The sequence below is a fragment of the Panicum virgatum genome, chromosome 4K, assembly GCF_016808335.1.
Source record: "Panicum virgatum strain AP13 chromosome 4K, P.virgatum_v5, whole genome shotgun sequence".
Taxonomy (NCBI): Eukaryota; Viridiplantae; Streptophyta; class Magnoliopsida; order Poales; family Poaceae; genus Panicum; species Panicum virgatum.
Genome location: NC_053139.1, coordinates 9,315,503 through 9,335,718, shown reverse-complemented (window position 1 = coordinate 9,335,718; position 20,216 = coordinate 9,315,503). Strand labels below are relative to the sequence as shown.

At 46.8% G+C, this 20,216-nt stretch overlaps 2 protein-coding genes across 2 annotated transcripts; both read right to left on the bottom strand.

Annotated features, from left to right (window-relative positions):
* Positions 1 to 94: 94 nt before the first annotated feature.
* LOC120704696 (probable peroxygenase 4) lies at positions 95 to 8,906 on the bottom strand. Its single transcript, XM_039989181.1, has 6 exons — positions 8,686 to 8,906; positions 4,782 to 4,931; positions 4,141 to 4,226; positions 3,152 to 3,252; positions 537 to 662; positions 95 to 444 (listed from the first exon to the last, which is right to left on the bottom strand). Exons 1-6 carry the CDS (start codon positions 8,708 to 8,710, stop codon positions 285 to 287), a joined length of 648 nt encoding a protein of 215 aa, XP_039845115.1. The 5' UTR covers positions 8,711 to 8,906; the 3' UTR covers positions 95 to 284.
* Positions 8,907 to 12,914: 4,008 nt separating this feature from the next.
* LOC120701858 (probable peroxygenase 4) lies at positions 12,915 to 20,038 on the bottom strand. Its single transcript, XM_039985669.1, has 7 exons — positions 19,922 to 20,038; positions 17,701 to 18,108; positions 17,506 to 17,521; positions 17,316 to 17,401; positions 15,902 to 16,002; positions 13,378 to 13,500; positions 12,915 to 13,294 (listed from the first exon to the last, which is right to left on the bottom strand). The coding sequence occupies exons 1-7, from the start codon at positions 20,036 to 20,038 to the stop codon at positions 13,141 to 13,143; spliced, it is 1,005 nt and encodes a 334-aa protein (XP_039841603.1). The 3' UTR covers positions 12,915 to 13,140.
* Positions 20,039 to 20,216: the final 178 nt, after the last annotated feature.

Here is a 20,216-nt window from a genome sequence, read left to right as displayed (position 1 = left end):
TTACAGATTTGTACTTCCTTTTACCTTTTATATAATGACAGTAAAAATCTAAATAAAACGAATATGAATTGAAAAAATTACGAGAGGCTACAACTACAACTATGAATTATCTCACTCAATTTAACCCCACAAGTACTTGCAGTTTCTTTACATAAATGTTCTTACAGAAAACATGAATTGACAAACATACAGAACCAATCAAACTACCGTTATAATTCACTGACCCACATTCACACCACAATTTACAAATTCGTCCACACAACAGAGTGTTTGTGATGTTCTTATCACTTCTTCTTTCTCGATTCCTTCTTAGCCTTCCTCTCTTGCTCCAACCTTTCAAACAGGCTGCCATCATAGACCGCCCTGACAGTATCCTTGTGGAGAAACCCGTCCTTGTCTTTGCACAGAGAATACAGCACCTTCCACTCCGTGAAGCCACCCAGCCTGCATTTCCAAAAAGGAAAAAAAAACGGTGAGCTCAAATGAACATCTAATACATGGACGCTATGTTTTTCTTACTCGTGAAGAGAACTTACCATCCTTTGAAGTCTTTGGGTTCCCTGTTTGCTTGGAGCATCTCCTGCAGCTCTTTTCCCGTGAGAGCATCAGGTTTGGTGTGGGCATACTTCTTGAATATCTCCTCAAATTTTTCAGAAACAAATCTGCGATATTGATAGACGATATGATTTGATATTCTATTTCAGGCTATTGATGATGACTTAGTTTTTGTAAATGTTTATGAGAGAGATGCTTTTTTTGCAAGATAAGTCATGGCATATTCTTTTTCTGTGCCATACTTGCGTTGCATTTTTTAAGGAAAAAAATTGTCTTATAAAATTTAAAGCTTATCATAAATTGCAAACAAAGCACGCAATTCCATAGTATCTGCACTAGTGTCCTGGTATCCTTTCCTTGTAATTAGAGTGGTTCCTACATCATGGTCATTCTTCACTGGTACTGATATAGACTGATTCTATTTATAATACTCGAACAGGTTTTGATGAGCTACGCTGGTTGATGAGTGTAGCTTTAAACAGTGGAAAAGGCATTGACAACTCGTCCTAACCCATTTTCCTCTAATAAGATTCACTAGTACGAAAAAGATTCACTAGTAAAAATAAATTTTTAGAGGTAGGATTTCTCACAGCTAAAATCGCTTTGTAGGTGCGGGTATCATGCCCGCCCCTACAAATCAATTTTCATAAAATAAAAAAGTTAGAAAAAACACGAAAGCAACAAAAAAAAAGAAAAAATATCCTAACCAAGCGGCCACCACCACAAGCCCCCCCCCCTCTACTATCGAGATATAAATTTTTTGACGAAATATGCACACTTGCGTAAACTAGGATTCAAACCACTTACCTCAAGCTTTGCGTATATTCTCATCTCCACCACACTATACAGTCACTTATAACTCTATGAGATATGTTATTCTTTTGTATTAACACTGAAAATCAATTTATAGGAGAGGGTGATGCATCACCCATCCCTAGAAATCCATTTCTAGGGCGGGTTATGTCATCATTCGCCTCTAAAAATATTTTTTATTTTATTCCAAAAATTCACTTAAATCTTTAAATATAGCAAAACAAATCAAAAAAGTGAAATTAGAGAACTATACAGTCATAGCGATATGTAGGGCACAACTAGTAAATGATCTTGTGATCCTAAACTGTTTTATATAAATAATGTATAAAATATAAAATTTTAGATCTTATCACTGCAACTTTGATATCAAAATCTTGTGATCCGAGGCTGCTTGAAAAAAAACCAAAGCTTCTAGATTTTAAAATTAGAGAACTTATAATAATTTTTGGACTATTAAATGACCTTAAATAAAAGGTTACCAACTACCAAATTTTAGATCTCATCAACCTCTACAATTTTCATATAAAATTTGACTTCATCCAAGACCATATGAGAAAGTTATGATTTTTTCTTTTGCGTGATATCATTTGTAGGAGCGGATCATACCATCACCCTCCCCATATAAATATATTTTCAGAGGCAGGTGAATTGCTATAGTAACCCCGCTATATTGCTACAGTAACCCTAGAAAAAAATGGAGTGTCCTACAAATCATTTCTGTATTTTTGTAGTAGTGCTTCATCCATCTCACGTAAGGGGGAAATTGGACACTACTTATGTAGCAATTTTCATGTGTCTCGTCCCATTTATTTTGTGGCTAGCTGAATGATTAATGTTACCTGGTCATGACTCGTGAGTAAAGTACAATGACTGGTGATTAATTCTACTTATCCAGACTGGAATTTACTGCTGGCTGCTGCTGGCATATGGACTATCTGAGGGGGCTCATACGAATGGTGACAAATTGTATTTGGAATTGGATATATGTGTCTTCCTTTGCTCAAAAGTTGTGACTCTGTAGATAATTCTATCAGTTAGATTGGCCATTGCACAAGTTTCTCTGTGACTGCAGAAGACTATTAGAGATCATTGTTCTTTAGCGAAGATGGTAATAAGGCAGGCCAGCAATTATTCAGTAGGGTAACCCCCTCGGTCCGATCCTAGGCCACCCTCACTTTCTTTGAACTCATGCTACAACTTAGACAGGTGTTTATGCAACTCAGATTGTAATGTTTCTTTTGTCAGCATGTACTAATTAAATTGACTCCTTACTTCATCCCGCACTAATCTATATGTTGACGCTAGCCCATCCCGTGGAATAGTTTCTTATCACCTCGTTTGGCTCCTGATTCAGTTAACTAATGTACCATTCATCTCTTGAAAATGTTATCTTTTGTGCCATGCTATTCATACCAAACTGTTGCAGTAATTTAGAGTGTTGCTTTTGACAGCGTAAACGACACACATAACCCTTCAGCCCCTGGTGTCCGTTCCCTTTAGACTTTTTTGTTGCTGCTAATGTGAAGTGATAATGCATCTATCTCACATCAGAAAAGTTGCACTATTATTATTGCTTACTCTTCTTTACTGATTTGCATGTCGCTTAGCACTACTTACTTTATGGTTGTGAGATAAATATGATGAGTGTTTATCTTGACTGACCAGTAAAGTGCAATGAGAACTTTTCTGACCAGAGCTGCACACTTATACTGCGACACACGGACTATCTAAAGGTTTCATATGGATGGTGACATATGAAAAAAAAATTAAAAAACAAAAGTACCTTCCATTGGCATCATACACGCCTGAATCGCTTCCATGCTTGCCCTTGTGAATGTTCTTCACATAAATGGGGAACTTGAAAGGCGGAGTCTTCTGGTTCTCCTGCAGCAGCGACACGAGAAAACGCGGGAATGAGTCAGCATCAGAAATGTAAAACAAACATGGTGGTCTTGACACTTGACTCGAATCACACTTGTGTACGAATGACACGACTTCTTCAGAGAAATATATGTGTAGAAAAGATAACCAAAAGGCGGTAGCTTTACTCGGTTGAGTGTTCGCAATAGAATGCTGTAGTGGTATGTATGAAGTATGCCTTAACACTACCCGCAAAAAAAAAAAGTATGCCTTAACACAGGGGCCGTAGCTTTATGCCTGTCTTTTCTTTTGCTTTTTTGAAGAGAAAAAATGGCATCTTTCTAGTTGTAATGCGTGCTCGCAAAGTGGCACATGAGTGTCTCTTCATGTTGCATGGATTGTTTTTCCCTCGTGCAGTACTTATCCGATCACATGACATTATTGTCAATCTCAAGGAGAAAACAGGTATGGTTAGTTTTCTCTAAAAAGAGTTATGGTTAATTTAGAATTGATTGTAATTCCTTGATAATCTTCCTTAACTCTAGGAGAGGCTAGTTAGCCTCCAAGTAATGTGCCCCTATGCAAACAGCCCATGGGATTCAATCAATACATGGAGCATTAACCAATTCATACTGAAGCTATGCTATAGAGGCTGCATAGAAACATGAAACAACAGTAGAGCTGTTTCGTCGATCGAGAGTGTAATTACTAGCAAAATTGCGCGTGAAATTCGTGCTCTGATCATGCACAGTAAAATGTCAGGGAACTGATGATCGAGTGAATTTTCATGCACGATTCAGAAACGCAACTGCATAAAAAAAATCAATGCAAGCTTTGCTGATCCACAGAGATAGATACAGGCAGTGGCAAACACAGACCCAGAGGAACACAGGAGCATTATGTTGCAGTTACCGGTTTGGTGTTGGGCCCAAGTGCGGCGTTGACGAAGACGGCGCTGGCGGCCGAGAGCGCCACCCCGCATCCGATCGCGCGGCACCCTGCAGCGTCAGCACGCACCTCTGATCAACCGTCGCTCGATCCATCTTAAGGGGTCAGAACTCAGAAGGCTTCCAGCAGGCTACAACCGTCGCTGGATCAAGTGGGATCGGACTGGCTCTGAGGCTCCGAGCCAGGATTGAAACCGCCGCCGGTGTCCCTCGTGAAGTTTCAGGGCTCGTTCGGTTGCACACAGTTTCGTTCCGAACCCGGAATGCACACGGTTTCGTTCCGAACCTGGAATGATAGAAACAATAAGAGATATAACAAGATATTCGGATTTATTTCGGATCGAAAACTACTTGCAACAAAATAAGCTCATAATAGATACAACAAGAGACTCGGAATCAATCCATAAGTCTAGAGATGAGAATGAATCCGAGTCTTTTGTTATATCTATTATGAGCTTATTTTATTACCAGTAGTTTTAGATTCGGAATAAATTCGGAGCTCTTATTATATTTCTTATTGTTTCTATCATTCCCGACCCGAAATAAAACCGTGTGCAACCGAACAAGCCCTTAGCGGGATCGACTTCAGAATTTAGACGGACTGACCTTTGTACGTCTCGGAGGGGTGGATGACGCCGTCCTTGTCGCGGTCGAAGAAGGCGGCGTGGCGCTGCAGCGGCGTGAGCTCGCCCTTGTACACGTCCGCCATGGAGGAGGAGGACTGCCCCGTGGTGGCGCCGCCGTCGCTGCTGCTCCCTGCAGGTGCCAGCACATAGAGGAGCGCGGCGGTTACGAGGGCGAGACTCACGCCGCGAAGGACATGCCGAGCCACCGATCTTTGATATATATATATATATATATATATATATATATATATATATATATATATATATATAATACAGGTCTGTTGGGTACCCTGGGTATGGAACAAGTATTTCATACCCGAGTAATCCAGCCAGCATCCGATGCACCACGCACCCGGTTTTTCATCGAGCCTCTCCCCGGTCTGCGTCGTGCGCCACCTCACCCCCACCCACCCCCGATTTTATGCCCAGCCCGTTCCCTGAGCCACAGCACCCAAAACCGTTCCGATCCCGGCGGCGCCGCACCACCCTTCCGTCGCCGCGCGACGCTGCACCCCCTCCTCGCGACACCGCTCTCCTCGTGGCGCGCCCGGCTGCCGCCTCCTCCTCCCTAGGCGAGCTCCGCCTGGAGGCCAGTGGTGGCGGACGCGCAGAGGTCGCGCCCGAGCCCTACTCCTCCGACTTCATATGTCGCATCCTGCTCCCTTCTCCTCTGACTCCTGGCCATGTGGGGCTGCCGGGCACCAGATCCGGCTGCCATGGACCAGATCCGGCCGCCATGGACCAGATCCAGCGGCATGGGCGCACGGCCCAGCCGCCCAGCTGTGCGCTGCTCCCTGATCTGGGGCGCTGCCGCGGGAGGCGCCGGTCCTCCATGCTGACGCTAGGGTTTGGGCCATGGAGCTGCCCCCCCGGCGCCGCCCACCGCACCACCTACTCCCTCCTCTCCCAGTTCTTCGACGATGCCATGGCCGCAGGGCCAGCACCCACCAACATCCTGCAGCCCCAGTCCAGCGGCAGCAACTACGGCACGGGGAGCTCTATCTCCGCCTCCAGCGAGTACCCCTTCCACCTCCCGCTGCTCACCTCGGCCACGGCGGAGCTCGGATCGGCGGCGGCGGCTGCGGGGTCGTCGTCCTTCAAGAGCTGGGCGCAGCAGGCTGAGGAGACCTACCCGCCTCGCTCCCGGCGGCAGCTCCTCTACTTTCCCAGTATGTTAGTATGTACGACCATTTCCCTCGATAAAATAATGCATCGTTCTAGCTTTAGTGATCTCCTCTACCTTTAATTTTGCAATCTGAGTGCGCTCTTTGAAATTTGAATATCTGACAAAGCACAGATGATGAGTATAACTTTAACATGAATATTCCAATGTGGAGAAGCTATTGTTGTGTTACTTTTTGTTATCCATCCTTTTCAGCAATCAAAAAAAATAACTTGCACTACTGTATCTAACATGCTTACATGCCTGGGATGCAGCCCGAACATAGCACGGCATCAAATTATAGGCAACTTGCCTACGATTTGGTGGCTTGCCTGCTCATGCCACCCAATTAGTTTTGTTGATTTGCTCGCTCATGTGTAGGTCAAGCCCATGGCATAAACAAAAGAAGAGGGTGTGACAAAACTCTATGTGGACCATGTGCTGGTTTCTCACTATTAGCATGGGGAAAATGGCAAACGGTTTACTATGTGGTAGGTGATGGCTGTTGGAGGTAGCATACTAGCATGGTTAATGCACAGCGACATGCCGACATGTGTGCTGTTTGGCTGTTAGATGGGCAGAAACCACAGTTGTAGTAGCACTGAAGCCACAAATTCTGCCAGAGATATGCAGCTGGATGCTCTCTTGATTGCATGCATAGACATGAATTTAATTTACTTTCATGCATTTATGTTTTATTGTAGTCACTAATAAGTTCTGGACAATTACCAAAGTATATAATTGTCATTTTATTTGCAGTCCCTTGTTCATCAATAACAGGTGAAGTTATAGGTTGTATATTTCTTCTAACCAGGATTATTTGTCAAGGTATAAAATCTAGATGATCTGAATGTTATTTATCCTTGTATGTCAACCCTCAATGTCTATTGCATGAAAGCATGCTTCCCTGAATAGTTGTCATTGTTTCCAAGTTAAATCAAATGCCAGCCTTGAATGGAGTTTAAGAAATGTGGATAATCAAATACTATATCGGATCAGTTCTATAATTTGCAAGCATTGTGTCGTACACAGCGGTATTCTTTCTTGCTGGTCCACTCAAGTTTAAATTGTGGCCATTTTGATAGCTCAGTTTCAGCTAGCTGCTCAGTGCGGTGTGATTGTTGATGAGTTTATTGCTGCACGGAGGTCATCTGATAAATCATCAGAGGTGAGGCATCAAGCAGGCGCATTGGAGCAAATTAGGATGATTGATATGATTCTCAGCATGTCTTAGCTTTGGTTGAGATTACACCTCGTCCATTCATGTATGTTGACTTATTTTGGTTGAGATTACAGCAACAAGGCAGAAGTCTTCGCTTTTGCTGGTACCGGATCAGAGCTAAACTAGTTAAGAAATTATTGCAGTGCTGCTAACCATGTCTGTAGTTTTGGTGCAATATACTAATTTTTTTTCCAAAACTAACTTTTTTTCCTACATCAGATATAACATCCTTGCACAAGCATGGAAACAAGAGTCTAATGGAGCTAGGGTGCTCCGATGGTTGCAGTGCCTGGCAAATTCTATGTTGTCACCTGCTATGCTATGCTGCAAGACTTCATCAGTGGTGCACGAGCCTTCTTTGCACTCACTAGTTCCAACAAGGTCAGTCCGCAACCTAAGCTGTGCTATTCTGCAACTCCTACCTAACAAGGTAGTAATTTCTGATCCATTCTATTAAGAAGCCTGGTAAACTGACAAAGGATCTTTATATTATGCATCCACAAGGATTGAGCCTCCTGTATGCAGTGCGTGACCATTCTGTTGAATTATTAGCTATCAATTATATATGGCTTGTCATTTTGAACTATTTCCATCTTCCTGCAGCTCCAAGATCACATTGGAGCAGATTGGTCAGAACAAACAAGCTTGAGTTTTGTTTGCCTTGTGGAAGATATCCAAATAAGCTTGAGTTTTGTTTGCCTTGTGGAAGATATCCAAAGAAGCTGTCAGATGATGGCCATTGCTGAAATAGCAGCCTAAGGGAGTGTAGAAAATTCGGGTTAACATGGCGGATTCATGTGTGATGTAGGTGAAGGCCACCATATGCTTGTAGCTTATTCGCTTCACTTGTATCCCATCGCTTGTTAGATTGTAGATTCAAACTCTGTAAACTGTTTCCTGTGTATATACTTAGTTCACCAGATTTTATGGATCCTAATCCTTTTTTATTTTTTTCCATATACTTTGCTCTTTATTTTTTTTGAAGGGTTTGTTGTTTTGCTAGTCTTTGAATTGTTCATTCATCTTTCCTAGATTTTTTTTTGTGATTTTTATTCTGTATTGAATGTAGTACTATTTTGTGTTGAATATATGAGTAATATATTTTCTTTCTCTAGAATGAGTATATGTTTTTGACAAAAATGACGTTTCAACAAAAATCTGTACATTGGTCATTCAACTTCACAACAACAGTGAAAGATATTATTAGTCGGAAAACATTGGCCAATCTTATTCACACCAACAGAGTGGATCTTCCTGGGCATTGAACGAGAGACATGCGTGGCGTGCTTGGGAAAAGAAAAATCAGGCGCTATCCGCTGGGCCCACCAGCCTACAGACGTGCGCGGTGCGACGCGGTCAAAACAACCGGAGTCGGATAGGAGGAGTGCAGCGTGGGTTGGCTCGGGTATGGAATAACTATTCCATACCCAGGGTAGAGATTAGCCCTGGCTATATATCCTGACGATTCTTCTTGGGGTGCGGCACGGGGCTACTACTTACCGGTGTCTGCAGCTTTGCCGGCCATGGAGGGGTTGCAGGAGACGCCGAGACGGCCGGGGATCGACGAAGCCGAAGAGTTTGCAGGGAGACGGAGAGGGGAATTGGGAGTTGGAGCCTTGGAGAGAGAGGAAGGAATGTGACAGGGGGTTCGAAGGTGGTGGAAGGGGAAAAGAATCGATCGGTCGAGCAGTTCGCGATGGGATTCTGGAAACGGACGCTTTGTTGCGGGCCGGGTGTGCTTTTTGTATCGGCCGCAGCCATGTTGTCTGTAGTGTGGCTAGTAAATAAAAGCAACAACCAGCCAACCTAGCCAAAAAAGGTTCGAGGCTGGGCCTGGATCTGCGCCTCCCTCGGCGTCTCCTCAGCCCAGGGGCCAGGGCGCCGTGTCTGAATCGTGCACGCGAGCATGCACCGCCACCGCCACCGCCACCGTCACCGCGCCACTCGATCGGCGCGCGCGGTGGTCAGACGAGCAGGGGCCGAAGGGATGAACTCGGCTGGCGGCTGGCCGGCGGTTTTGTCGTCTCGTACGAGGGGAGCTCGAGACCAGAGCGCGGCGGCTTGGGGCGTCAGCTGGTCTGGCACGTACGTGACGACGCGCGTACGCGCGGGCACGAGGTGCTGCTGTATCGCCGCCACGTACGTACGTGAGCGTGGGCCGCATGGCACGCGAGGCGCCATGTATCGAACGCGCGCGCGCGCATTCTGTCGATAGGAACCTGACTGGGCACGGCACCATGATCCATGGTTGCCACCGTGGAGGAGGGTGGCTTGCCGTGTCCGAACCGGCACGGACACAGCATGACGATTGGGCTGGATCGGAACGAGCAATATACCTATCGGACCATGCCGGGTTAGAGCGTATTCTTTTTTCAAGTGTTGGGTCTAGTGCGACCCATATATACTTGGCACATCTAGCCATTTAGGAGTATTTTGGTGGAGCTGCGTTAAAGGGACAATAGCCAGCATTACTGGCTTAGCCAACTAGTACCTGACCAAGATGAACAAGAAGCGAGTGAGTGAATCAGACAAGGAGTACTGAGGGTTTGTTTGGCATGGCTCCGGAGCTCCAAATAATTTTCTAGCCAAACACACTGTTGGTGGAGAGTGCCTCCGGAATGAACAAACACTACAACAGTCGGAAAGTACTCACGCAGACAACTCGAAGTTAACACAAAGGCTTCGCACGATCAAGTGGAGTTCTCTCTCTATTCAATATGTCCCATCAATGTACAACAGTCAGGTATTTATAGGTGACGGTTCACCTACCACCCTCTGTTATTACACTGTAATGCCCTCTAACAACTATATTTCCGGAATATTTCAGGGACACAACCGTATTTTTACATTACACAGCGGATCACAGCCGGGCCCTCACTGTTTAATGGGCCCTGACTTGACTCGTACATCATCATTCGGTGAGCTTGGCCTTCGCGGCATCCGACGTGATCGCTTCCTGATGCCTCTCTTCGCAACCCTTCGCCGTTGGACCTTGGTCTTCGCCTCTCTTCGTTTGCCTTAGTCTTCGCTGTTTGGACCTTGGTCTTCGCCTCTCCTCGTTTGCCTTAGTCTTCGCTGTTTGGACCTTGGTCTTCGCCTCTCTTCGCTCGTCTTCGTCTTCGCTGCTGGACCTTGGTCTTCGCGCCTATTCGCTTGAAGCCCGAGGCCCTTCGCTCACTCAGGATGCCAAGCCGGCAGAAGACCTTGTCGTTGGACCTGAATGGTCCGCGGGCCTTCGGTCGATGGCCAAAGGTGGCATCCCCAACACACACCAACTCCAAAACTCTATGGAGCTCCAAAATCCTGGAGCTGCAGTTTATTTTTTTCTTGAAGTTTTGGAGCATCTTTTTTGCAGCTCCAGAAACCTATAAACCTAGTCTGGAGTTAGGGTGAAATTATTCAGACTGCCACCCATTACATAAAAAAATGGTTCGTTCTTCTTTTCTTTCCCCTCGCACCTCCACTCTTGTGCACCTCCTCTCGGCTGCCGTCACCCCTCCCCTCCCTCCCTGCAGGCGCCACTCACGGCCACCGGTGGCCCGTTCCGCCATCACCGACAGTGACCTCCTCTCGGTGCCACCCTCCCACTAGTTCTGCCGGCCCCCGCCCTCCCCTCCCTCCATATCGGCTTGCCGTCCTCGCAGGACCGCTCCGCCTTTGCCGACGGTGGCCTCCCCTCGGTGCTGCCCTCCCCGCCGGTGGCGCCATCCCCACCGGTTCCGCTGGCTCGTCCTCCCCTCCCTCCCTATCGGCCCCGCCCTCCTCGCAGGCTTGCTCCGCCTTTGCCGACGGCAGCCTCCCCTCCCTCCCCACTTGTTCCGCCGGACCCCACCTTCCCCTCCCTCCCCACTGGCCTGCCCTCCTATAGCAGGCCTGCTCCGCTTTCACCAACGGCAGCCTCCCCTCCCTCCCCGTCAGTCCCGCTAGCCCCTCCCAGCCGCCGCCACCCTCCCTCCTCGATGTGGTGCTCATCATGAGGGATGGCGCGTGTGGGGAGGTTGTCTCGGCGCCTTTCCGCTCGCGGGCTCGCCATCACCATCCATAGCCCAGTCGGAGTAGCCACAGGTGGCGCCATCGGGAGGCGAGGGCCTGCGGGCGAGCAACATCCTTGATGGGGATCAACGCCGCCGCCGCCGCCGGAGCCACAGTAGCCGCCCACTTGTAAGAGAAAGAAGAGAGAGGAGAGGGGTGGAGTTGAAAAAAGTTAGAAGTTCTAGGGGGCTTTCTGCTAATAAACTTAGAGCTAAAATAGTATGACATGTGAGTCCCACGAACTAAGGGCAAAAAGGACAATCCACCCTTAAAATTTCTTTTCTGGAGCTAGGGATACCCTTCATGCCAAACACACCATTCAGCTTGCTCCAACTCCATCTAAAACTAACTCCAGCTAGAGTTTTGGAGTGGAGCTGCTTCAGGCAGAGCTGGAGCCATGCCAAATAGACCCTAGGTACATACTGGATACTAGAGATGAAGTAACAGCGGCTGAGCGGGGACTATGGGCTTGATCGGTTTGCTGTTTCAGCTTGGCATGGCTCGTACCAGCGAACCAAAGTCCCGTTGGCCAGACTATACATTGGCAGTTCATTGGTTGCCCGTTTGCAGGTGACCAAGATATGCCAAGAAATCGATTGGTTCGTATGCTGAGCGCATTTCCCCGCACAGCTGCTCTCTGTCAAAGCACCGCACGCGCGCTCGCACTACCAGGATCGGCGGAAACGAAAAATTTTCCCTCATCTACACAGCCAGGATGCGGCACCTCATTTTGCATCCCGCGGACCAGGCCCGCCGGTCGCTTCTTTCACCCAACCAATCATGCTCACCTCGCATCTCGGGAGCCTGGCTCGGCTCAAACCATCACGCCATATATGAATTCAAGTCATGCACGCAATTCCTCGATATTCCTGTGTGAACTGTCGCCCAGTGTCTCTAAGCTCCTTGAGGCTTTTTATGAATACAAATACCTATACTGAAAACTAGATAAACTAGGTAACCGTGCCAGATAAGTTTTATGGTGATAAAACTCTCCTCATATTTTATGAAATTATATCCTTCTCTCTCCTTGACACGTCAGAAAAATTAATGATATTTAATATCATGAAACTCTCCATAAAACTCCTACTGAGACTGATCTGATAAAAACAAATGCTATTGTGCCATGAACAGCGGGGTTCGTCAGCTAGTGGAGCTGCAAGCCAAGGGCACAAAGATGCAGACCACAATTGATGGCATGCCCATATACACATTATTAGATACTTGCATCTTTATTGTATCTCCTCTTAGCTAACCTAATAGCCAAGCTATTATTTAAGCTGGCTATATTATTGACTCTCCATGATATGGCTAATTTATTAACCTTGCTCTTAGCAGTTAGCATATTATTTACTTTTGTATCCTACGGGATCAGATATCTCATTTGACTGTAAAAGCCCATGAGAAGACATTTACCATAAATTTATTTTCGACAAAAGTTCAAATTCAAAATGTTCTATCCCAACAAAGTTTCAAATTTAGAAAAATATTACATAACTAATAACAAAATTTTATGCATGGGAAAATCACTAAAGAGTTACTTTGGAAAAATGAAAATGGTTTGGTTGAAAAATAATTATTTAGAACAGAGAAAATGTTCCAGTAATTGAAAAAGTGTTCCAACAATGAGTCCTTTAAAAATCATTAGGCAGAAAATCAAATGGTGTAGAAAAATAAAAAATACTTCAAACAAGAAAATATGTTTCAAGAAGATAGCATTTAGGCGAGAATAATAGATTCTTGTTACATAAAAGATCAGTCAACAAACATATATATAGAGTCAATTAAAATTGGGATATTAATTAATTGATTCACACACACACACACACACACACACACACACACACACACACACTCCATAATTTACAAACCCTTTAATTTCACACTAGGGCGTCTATGGACTTCTTATTATTTCTTCATTTCTTCTTAGCTAGTAGAGTCCTTATTGGACTTCCTCTCATCCTCCAACCTTTCGAACAGGCTACCATCATAGACTGCCCTTGCAGTGTCCTTGTGGAGAAACCCATCCTTATCTTTGCACACGTAGTACAGCACCTTCCATTCCGTGAAGCCACCCAACCTGCGGTAGTTTTGCCGAAAAATACTAAGCTCAAAGGGCATCACTTAGATGTCATGTTATCCTAACTTCTGCAAAGAACATACCATCCTTTAAAGTCGTTAGGTTCCCTGTTTGCTTTGAGCAACTCCTGGAGCTCTTTGCCTGTCAGGGCATCAGGCCTGGTGCGGGCATGCTTCTTGAAGATCTCAAACTTTTCAGGAACGAACCTGGAGGTTGATAGATAGATGATATGGTTATTATAAATTTTATATTGGACGGATAACTATTAAAGATCCTCATATATATTCTTGCAAAAGAGTATAAAGGCAAGACATGTTATTTATTTTGTAACAGTAAACATCTTGACCGAAACAACTACGGTAATTTTAGATCATTTCTCCTGCTTAATTAATTATGTTGAATGCTATTCTAGTTTATTTTTATCAAGTTTTCTGGACCAAACTAATGGCCTGAGATAAGTAGGACTTGCATCCTGCGTACCTGACCAAACTAATGGCCTGAGATAAGTAGGACTTGCATCCTGCGTACCTGATCCAAAGAAATGGATTGGCACATACGCCTCCCCATCCCCATTGATCCACGTTTTCTTTTCACCTCGTTTGGCTCCTGATTCAGTTAACTAATGCAACGACCATCTCTTCCCAATATTCTTTGTGCCATGCTTTCTATTTCCCATACAAATAGGTGTGGTGGTTGATGCTGTTCCTTTTGATAGCAGAAACGACAGAAACAAGCCTACTTCACTTCGTAATCGGAAAAGTTGCCCTTTATTCTTTACTCTTTCTCGCCAGTTCAAACGTCTACTGGCATTACTTTAATTTACTTGGTTAGCGACTGAATGATTAGTGTCACCTTGTCTTTATCGAACTGTGAAGTACAATGAGAAGTGATTAACTCTACTCACCAGAACTGGACTCTTGTGCTGCTGGCATATCAACTACACGAAGGTTTTATATGGATCACAACATATATAGGGGTTGTTTGGATGATTGAATCCAAGTGTTAATGCCTCAAAATGCTAAAGTTTAGTACTATCTGATCCAAACGGCAGTGCTAATAGAGGGTGGGCTAAATTTTAGTCAAGATTTATAAATTTTAGCAAAATATTAGTACTAATCTCGGTGCTTAAGTTTATCAGTTGTTGACGCTCCTTAGCGCCCCCGATTTATATACCGCAAACGCACGGTTTTGTGTAGCTTTTCCCTCAGAGTATTCCCCCAAGGTTTATCAATCCACGGAACCAAAGAGACAAAAAACAATCTACTAGCATAGAAATTCCTTTGTGTGAGATGGTGAAAACGAATCTAATCTACTAAAAACACGACAAACACCGAAGGTAGCAAGAGAAAGTTAGAGATAACCAATCTAGATCACCTAGATCATGCATATGTTGTAATTCCAGCTAGATGAAGTGAAGTAAGGTAGATGTGAATCTCAATGAAAATACTCTTTAAATCCAAAAACTAAATCCGATCCCTCGATACTCCGCCTACTCTGTGGAGACGGCCTGTCACGACGCCCCCCTTTTGAACGAAATACCCTGAAGCAAGTCGAACCCCCTTTGGTAGTTCCGCCATGAACCTCTAGCCACCATGACTACAAGATCATGCTAAGCGATCTATCTCGATAATAGATCTAGGATGAAGCAAACCCAAAGAAAAGAACGAAATCAAAAGAGAGAACATGGTCGCTAAACATTCGGAATCACAAATAACTTCACCATGAATGATAGTACATCACAAGATCACAACCGGGACCCTACCTTGATCTTGATGATCCTAGCTCCAGAACTTCGACGTGGTCTTCCTTGCAAGGTTCCCACGTCGGCTAGGGCGAACCCTAGACAACTAGCACGACCCTCGGCTCTCCGAGAGGTGTCCCTCTATCTTCTCTGCTCCTTGACGTCGTCTCCCTAATTGATCTCTGCGTGAACCTTGGGGAGGGGTCTTTAAATAGCCTCAGGGAACCCTCGATCAAAGGGGAGGTCGAACCGACCTAGAAAAGGGCTGGGCCGGCCGGCCCAATGAGCCTAGGCCGGCCGGCATGGCTCTTTCCTTCGCCGGCTCGTGTTCATCTTTTTCCCCAAGTCTCCTGGAATCTTCTAGAGTTTATGTCTTTCACGATTGCACCCCATTAGACGTCGTTATCTTCGAGATTTCTTCGAGGAGAATGATAGGATGGAAAATCCTTCCTTAAATATCTCTTTGCTTTGCTTAGCCCCGAAGTATCTTGATCTTATCTTGTGGGCTTTGTCTTTTGGGCTCCATTGGAGGGTGGATGTGCATGAACGGGCCTCTAATCATCATGGCCTTCGATCCTTTGTTCGGGCTTTGGCCTTTGTCTTTCTTCGTATCATCGCGTGATCGTGGGCCTCGCCATTTCATACTCCAAAATTGGTCAAAAACCTGCAAAAACGAAGTACCTCCAAAATATATGTGTAAACGCGAAAACGACCAATAATTGGGCCGAGGTTAGGATGGTTAGTGATTTTGATATTAAATTCATGTCATTATCAAAGTTAAACAGGGGATAAAATGGATACTTAAGGAGCGCCAACATCAGTCAACTTTAGCCCATCCAAACAGACCTATATATAAAAAAGTTTACCTTCCATTGGCATCATACACGCCAGAATCACTTCCGTGCTTGCCCTTGTGGATGTTCGTCACATAAATTGGTAGCTTGAAAGGTGGGGTCTTCTCGTTCTCCTGCAGCGACATGCAGAACATGGAAACCCATCAGCATTAGGAAAAAAAAACAGATTGGGGATCCTAACTTTCACATGAAACATCTACACGATTTCAGAGTTATGCAAGTACATTGCTACATGTCAGCAGTCTCATAGATTGTCTCATGCAGTTCCATGTAGGATTTTCGATGATGAGCAGAAGAGAGGGGGAAGGAGAGGGAACAAAGCAGTTGTTTCGCGAAACAACCGCCTCATAAGCTAAAATTATGGACTATGAGATCACTTTCTCACCGTTGTACGAGTTGTTGTCATGATACTCATAATATTCTTTTTTTTCATTACACAAATTAAGGGAATATGGTACTACTGTGAGACAACTAAAAAAGCAATCCATTGTAGAGGTTGTTTGACGTGTTATTACATGAGACCGCATATTGGACAACTCCAATGTACTCGCCCTTTATGCTGGAAACATAGCCGAAAGGTGTTGGATTTACTTTTGCAGGTCTGGAGCGTTCATATTCACGGTGGAATGCAGTGGTAGGCATGTAGGGTATGCCATAAGACATGGAGCATAGTTTTATGCCTGTCTTTTTCTCTTCCTTTTTTCTGAAGAGAAAGGTGGCATCTTTTCTAGGTGTGTGATTTGTGCTGGCATGTTCACGTTAGGGATTTTATTTTTTGTCCAAGTCGGTATCTGATCATATGGCATTGTTTGGGATTCCTGATTAAGGTATTATTACTCACCCATTCCGAGATTCGAGATTATCTTATTTTCAGGAACTGCGCAGTCAAACTCTTGAAAGTTGGACCACTCGGTGATAATACATAAACGTGTTTGATTACATTTTTCGTGAATTTTAAACATCTTGGAGATACAATAAGATGTAGTAGTGGTCCCGGATGTATGCCAGAGACGAGGACATATGGATACTGTGAAGGGCATCTGTTGGTTTGAATTTGAACACACCAGCTGAAGCTGAAGATGTGCTGGAGGGGAGACAAAAGAAGCAGCAGCAACCCCAAGACTTGCTACCCCACTCTGCCCACAAAACAGTTGGGATGTTTGGTCGTAAGTCAGAACTTGTAAACGCGATAGCTGATCACTGTACGTAAGGCTGTTCTTCCGGGGTTGGAGGAGAACTCAATCGCGCGCTTTGCTAGATCACTGGTGTTGCAATATTATTTCTAGTTCTCTGCAAAGTTCATGTAACGAAACTAAAATTCTACCTATGAAAACTGCTAGCTGACCCAAACATGCTGCTACAAATGCAAGATTCATTCATATCTCAACTGATTGGAACTTTGGGGAGAGATTAATTAATTAGGTACCGGTATGGTCTTGGGTCCAAGTCCGCCGTTGATGAAGACGGCGGCGGCGGCGGACAGCGGCACGCCGCACCCGATCGCGCGGAACCCTGCAGCGGCAAGCAACGCATCTTTCGTCGTCAATTGGCCTCCCTTGGCCATTCCGATGATCGTGGACAAAGGCGAGCAGAGTGGTGGTCTCGCTCACTCTCACCTTGGTAGGTCTCGGACAGGGGCGGATCCACGAGGGGGGCTAGGGGGGCTCAAGCCCCCCCTACGCTCCCCTAATTACACGTAAAACACTGTAGCAAGAGTCCCAAATCACCATTAAATCTTCACACAAATCAACATTTCCATTGTTTCAGCCCCCCCCCTTATCTCCCAACGTGCATCCACCACTGGTCTCGGAGGCGTAGATGACGCCGTCCTTGTCCCGGTCGAAGAAGGCGACGTGCCTCTGCAGCGGCGTGAGCTCGCCCTGCTCGTACACGTCCGCCGTGGAGGAGGGCGGCCGCTCCCTGCTGGCGGCGTCGTCTCTGTTCCCCGGCCGTCCCAGCACGGAGAGGAGCAGGGCGGTTACAATGGCGAATGCCGCGCCGCGAAGGACGTGCCGACGAGCCAGCTGAGACCTCTCCGGCTGCGCCTTCCGGGCGACGGGGCGGCGGCGGCCGTCGTCGCTCCACGCTCGCTCTCCATAGCCGGTAGCCCGCCCTCGCCGATGAGAGAGCTGAGCCCGGATCGGAGCTAGCTTTGGAGGGAGGGGAAGGAATGCGGCAGAGATGCCGACGGGGTGCGGCGGGGGAGAGAAGGTGAGGGACTGAAGCCAGCGCCAAGAGGGAGTGAATGGGAGCCGATCGAAATTTTTTTGAAATTCAAATCGTTGGCCTATATCCTAAAACCACCGCAAACCCTCGAACTCAGGTCAGTTAGAATAGCTATGAACAAGCTATCTCGAAGCAAAAGACTCGAATCGCAAAGCGGAAGCAAAAGCAAGAGAAACTTCTCAAATCGCAGCACAGCCTACACAGACCGGTCTAACCGGTCGGGCAATTCAAACCCTGACTGACCGGTCTGACCGGTCTCGCCCACCGGTTTGACCGGTCTCGTCCAGAATACCCGCAAACAAACCTTCAAACCGCGGATTTTGAGCAAACGAGGTCCAAATCTAACCAAACTTGGTGGAAAGCTCCGTACTTACCCCATGAACATATCCCCAGAAGATCTCGCTCAAAAGATTCACGGATCAAGAGAAATCGAGGAGAGATCAAAGAGGATTGGGGTTTTCTCAAGAACACAAAATCGCCAATTCGTGAGAACCCATGATTTCAGGGGGTTTAGCACTAGGCCATAAGCATAAGAATCATTCCAAAGAGTTCATCAAACCACGAAATCAAGGGCTCGATTCCTCTAAACACGAATCATCCAAAAGAGAGGAAATCAAGACCAAAACGCAAAGGAGAAGGGAGAGGACGAGTACTCAGCACACAAACGTGAATCTCAACAGGATTTCATTCATAAATTTATGAAGAATTCACCTATACAAAGCTAGAGCCATCCGCCCATCATCCACCCTCTAGAATTGAGAGATTAGCTATATCTAACCCTCTTTTGTGTTGGAGTCCTTGGCCCTAACCTAGAGCAGGGGCTGGGAGAAGGAAAAACTCAGAGGAAACAAAAGACTCAAGAGACTCACCCACCCACGGGCTGGTGGGGGGTATTTATACCCGGCTGCTGCGGCCAGACCGGTCCAGGGGACCGGTCAGACCGGTCGGGTCTGCAGCAGCCCGCTGTACACCCTCGATCGACGGCGGAGCTTCTTTCTTCGACTCGAAGTCTTTGCTGCGATGCCGCCACGTCGACGAAGATCCGGTCCGTGGTTTTGGAGGGTCCGCGAAATCCGGGTAGGTGGCCGGTTTTGAGAAAACCGCCAAAACCTCACGCGCGGGAAGATTCCCGCCTCCACGCCGTGGCCCTAGACGCCGTTCCCACCTCGGCCTTCTGACGGCCCTAGACGCCGCCCGACGCCCGTCACCTCCTCGCCCGCAGCGAGGCCCTAGACGCCGTCGACGCCCGTCGCCTTCGTCAGTCCCGAGACCGACGCCCGTGCCTCCATGACTTGGCGTCTTTGACCGCCGTCCGCCTCCTTGGTTTTGTGGCGCAAACCAAGAAACCCGCCTTCCGTCGCCGCTTGCGCCCTCGATCCAGGAGTGGACGCCACAGCTGTCGCCCGGTCCGAGCTCCGGTCCCGGCTGCCCTTCACCGCCGTCCACCGCACGGTTCATCGGCCACAGCACCTCCACGGCAGCTCCCCGTCGACACTCGACGCCTGTGTACCTGCAATCCAAAGACCAAGCGCACGATCACACCGCACGGTTGACAATTCACTCATCACAAGCAAGATAGAGTACTCAACATTCCTCAATCTCCCCCTTGATGAGTGCATTGTCAACACACCACAAACGAACCAAGAGAAGTGATAAAAAGAGAAGCAAGAAAGTGAAGAACTCAAGTGAGTGACACAAAGCTCAGAAAAGCAGAAACAGTCACTTACTCAAGCAGAGATCGATCCCCTATGACAAGGACAACGGCTCGACGCAATCGATCAGCACGGAGAGGAGTAGGGCGGTTACAATGGTGAATGCCGCGCCGCGAAGGACGTGCCGATGAGCCAGCTGGGACCTCTTCGGCTGCGCCTTCCGGGGCGACGGGGCGGCGGCGGCCGTCGTCGCTCCACGCTCGCTCTCCATAGCCGGTAGCTCGCCCTCGCCGATGAGAGAGCTGAGCCCGGATCGGAGCTAGCTTTGGAGGGAGGGGAAGGAATGCGGCAGAGATGCCGACGGGGTGCGGCGGGGGAGAGAAGGAATCGGCGTCGCGGTCGGCGACGGAGGCAGCTGATGAAGCTTTTGTGTGGATCGGAGCTATTTG

Bases quoted from the DNA above. Each gene is read 5' to 3' on its own strand.
- LOC120704696 (XM_039989181.1), bottom strand. From the start codon at position 8,710: ATGGCCGGCAAAGCTGCAGACACCG. The intron at 4,932-8,685 runs GTAAGTAGTAGC...TGGCACCTGCAG, and splicing joins CGGCAAAGCTGCAGACACCG to GGAGCAGCAGCGACGGCGGC. The intron at 4,227-4,781 runs GTCAGTCCGTCT...CTGACGCTGCAG, and splicing joins CCCCTCCGAGACGTACAAAG to GGTGCCGCGCGATCGGATGC.
- LOC120701858 (XM_039985669.1), bottom strand. From the start codon at position 20,038: ATGGAGAGCGAGCGTGGAGCGACGACGGCCGCCGCCGCCCCGTCGCCC. The intron at 13,501-15,901 runs GTAAACTTTTTT...ATCAACCTCCAG, and splicing joins GTGTATGATGCCAATGGAAG to GTTCGTTCCTGAAAAGTTTG. The intron at 13,295-13,377 runs GTATGTTCTTTG...AAACTACCGCAG, and splicing joins CCTAACGACTTTAAAGGATG to GTTGGGTGGCTTCACGGAAT.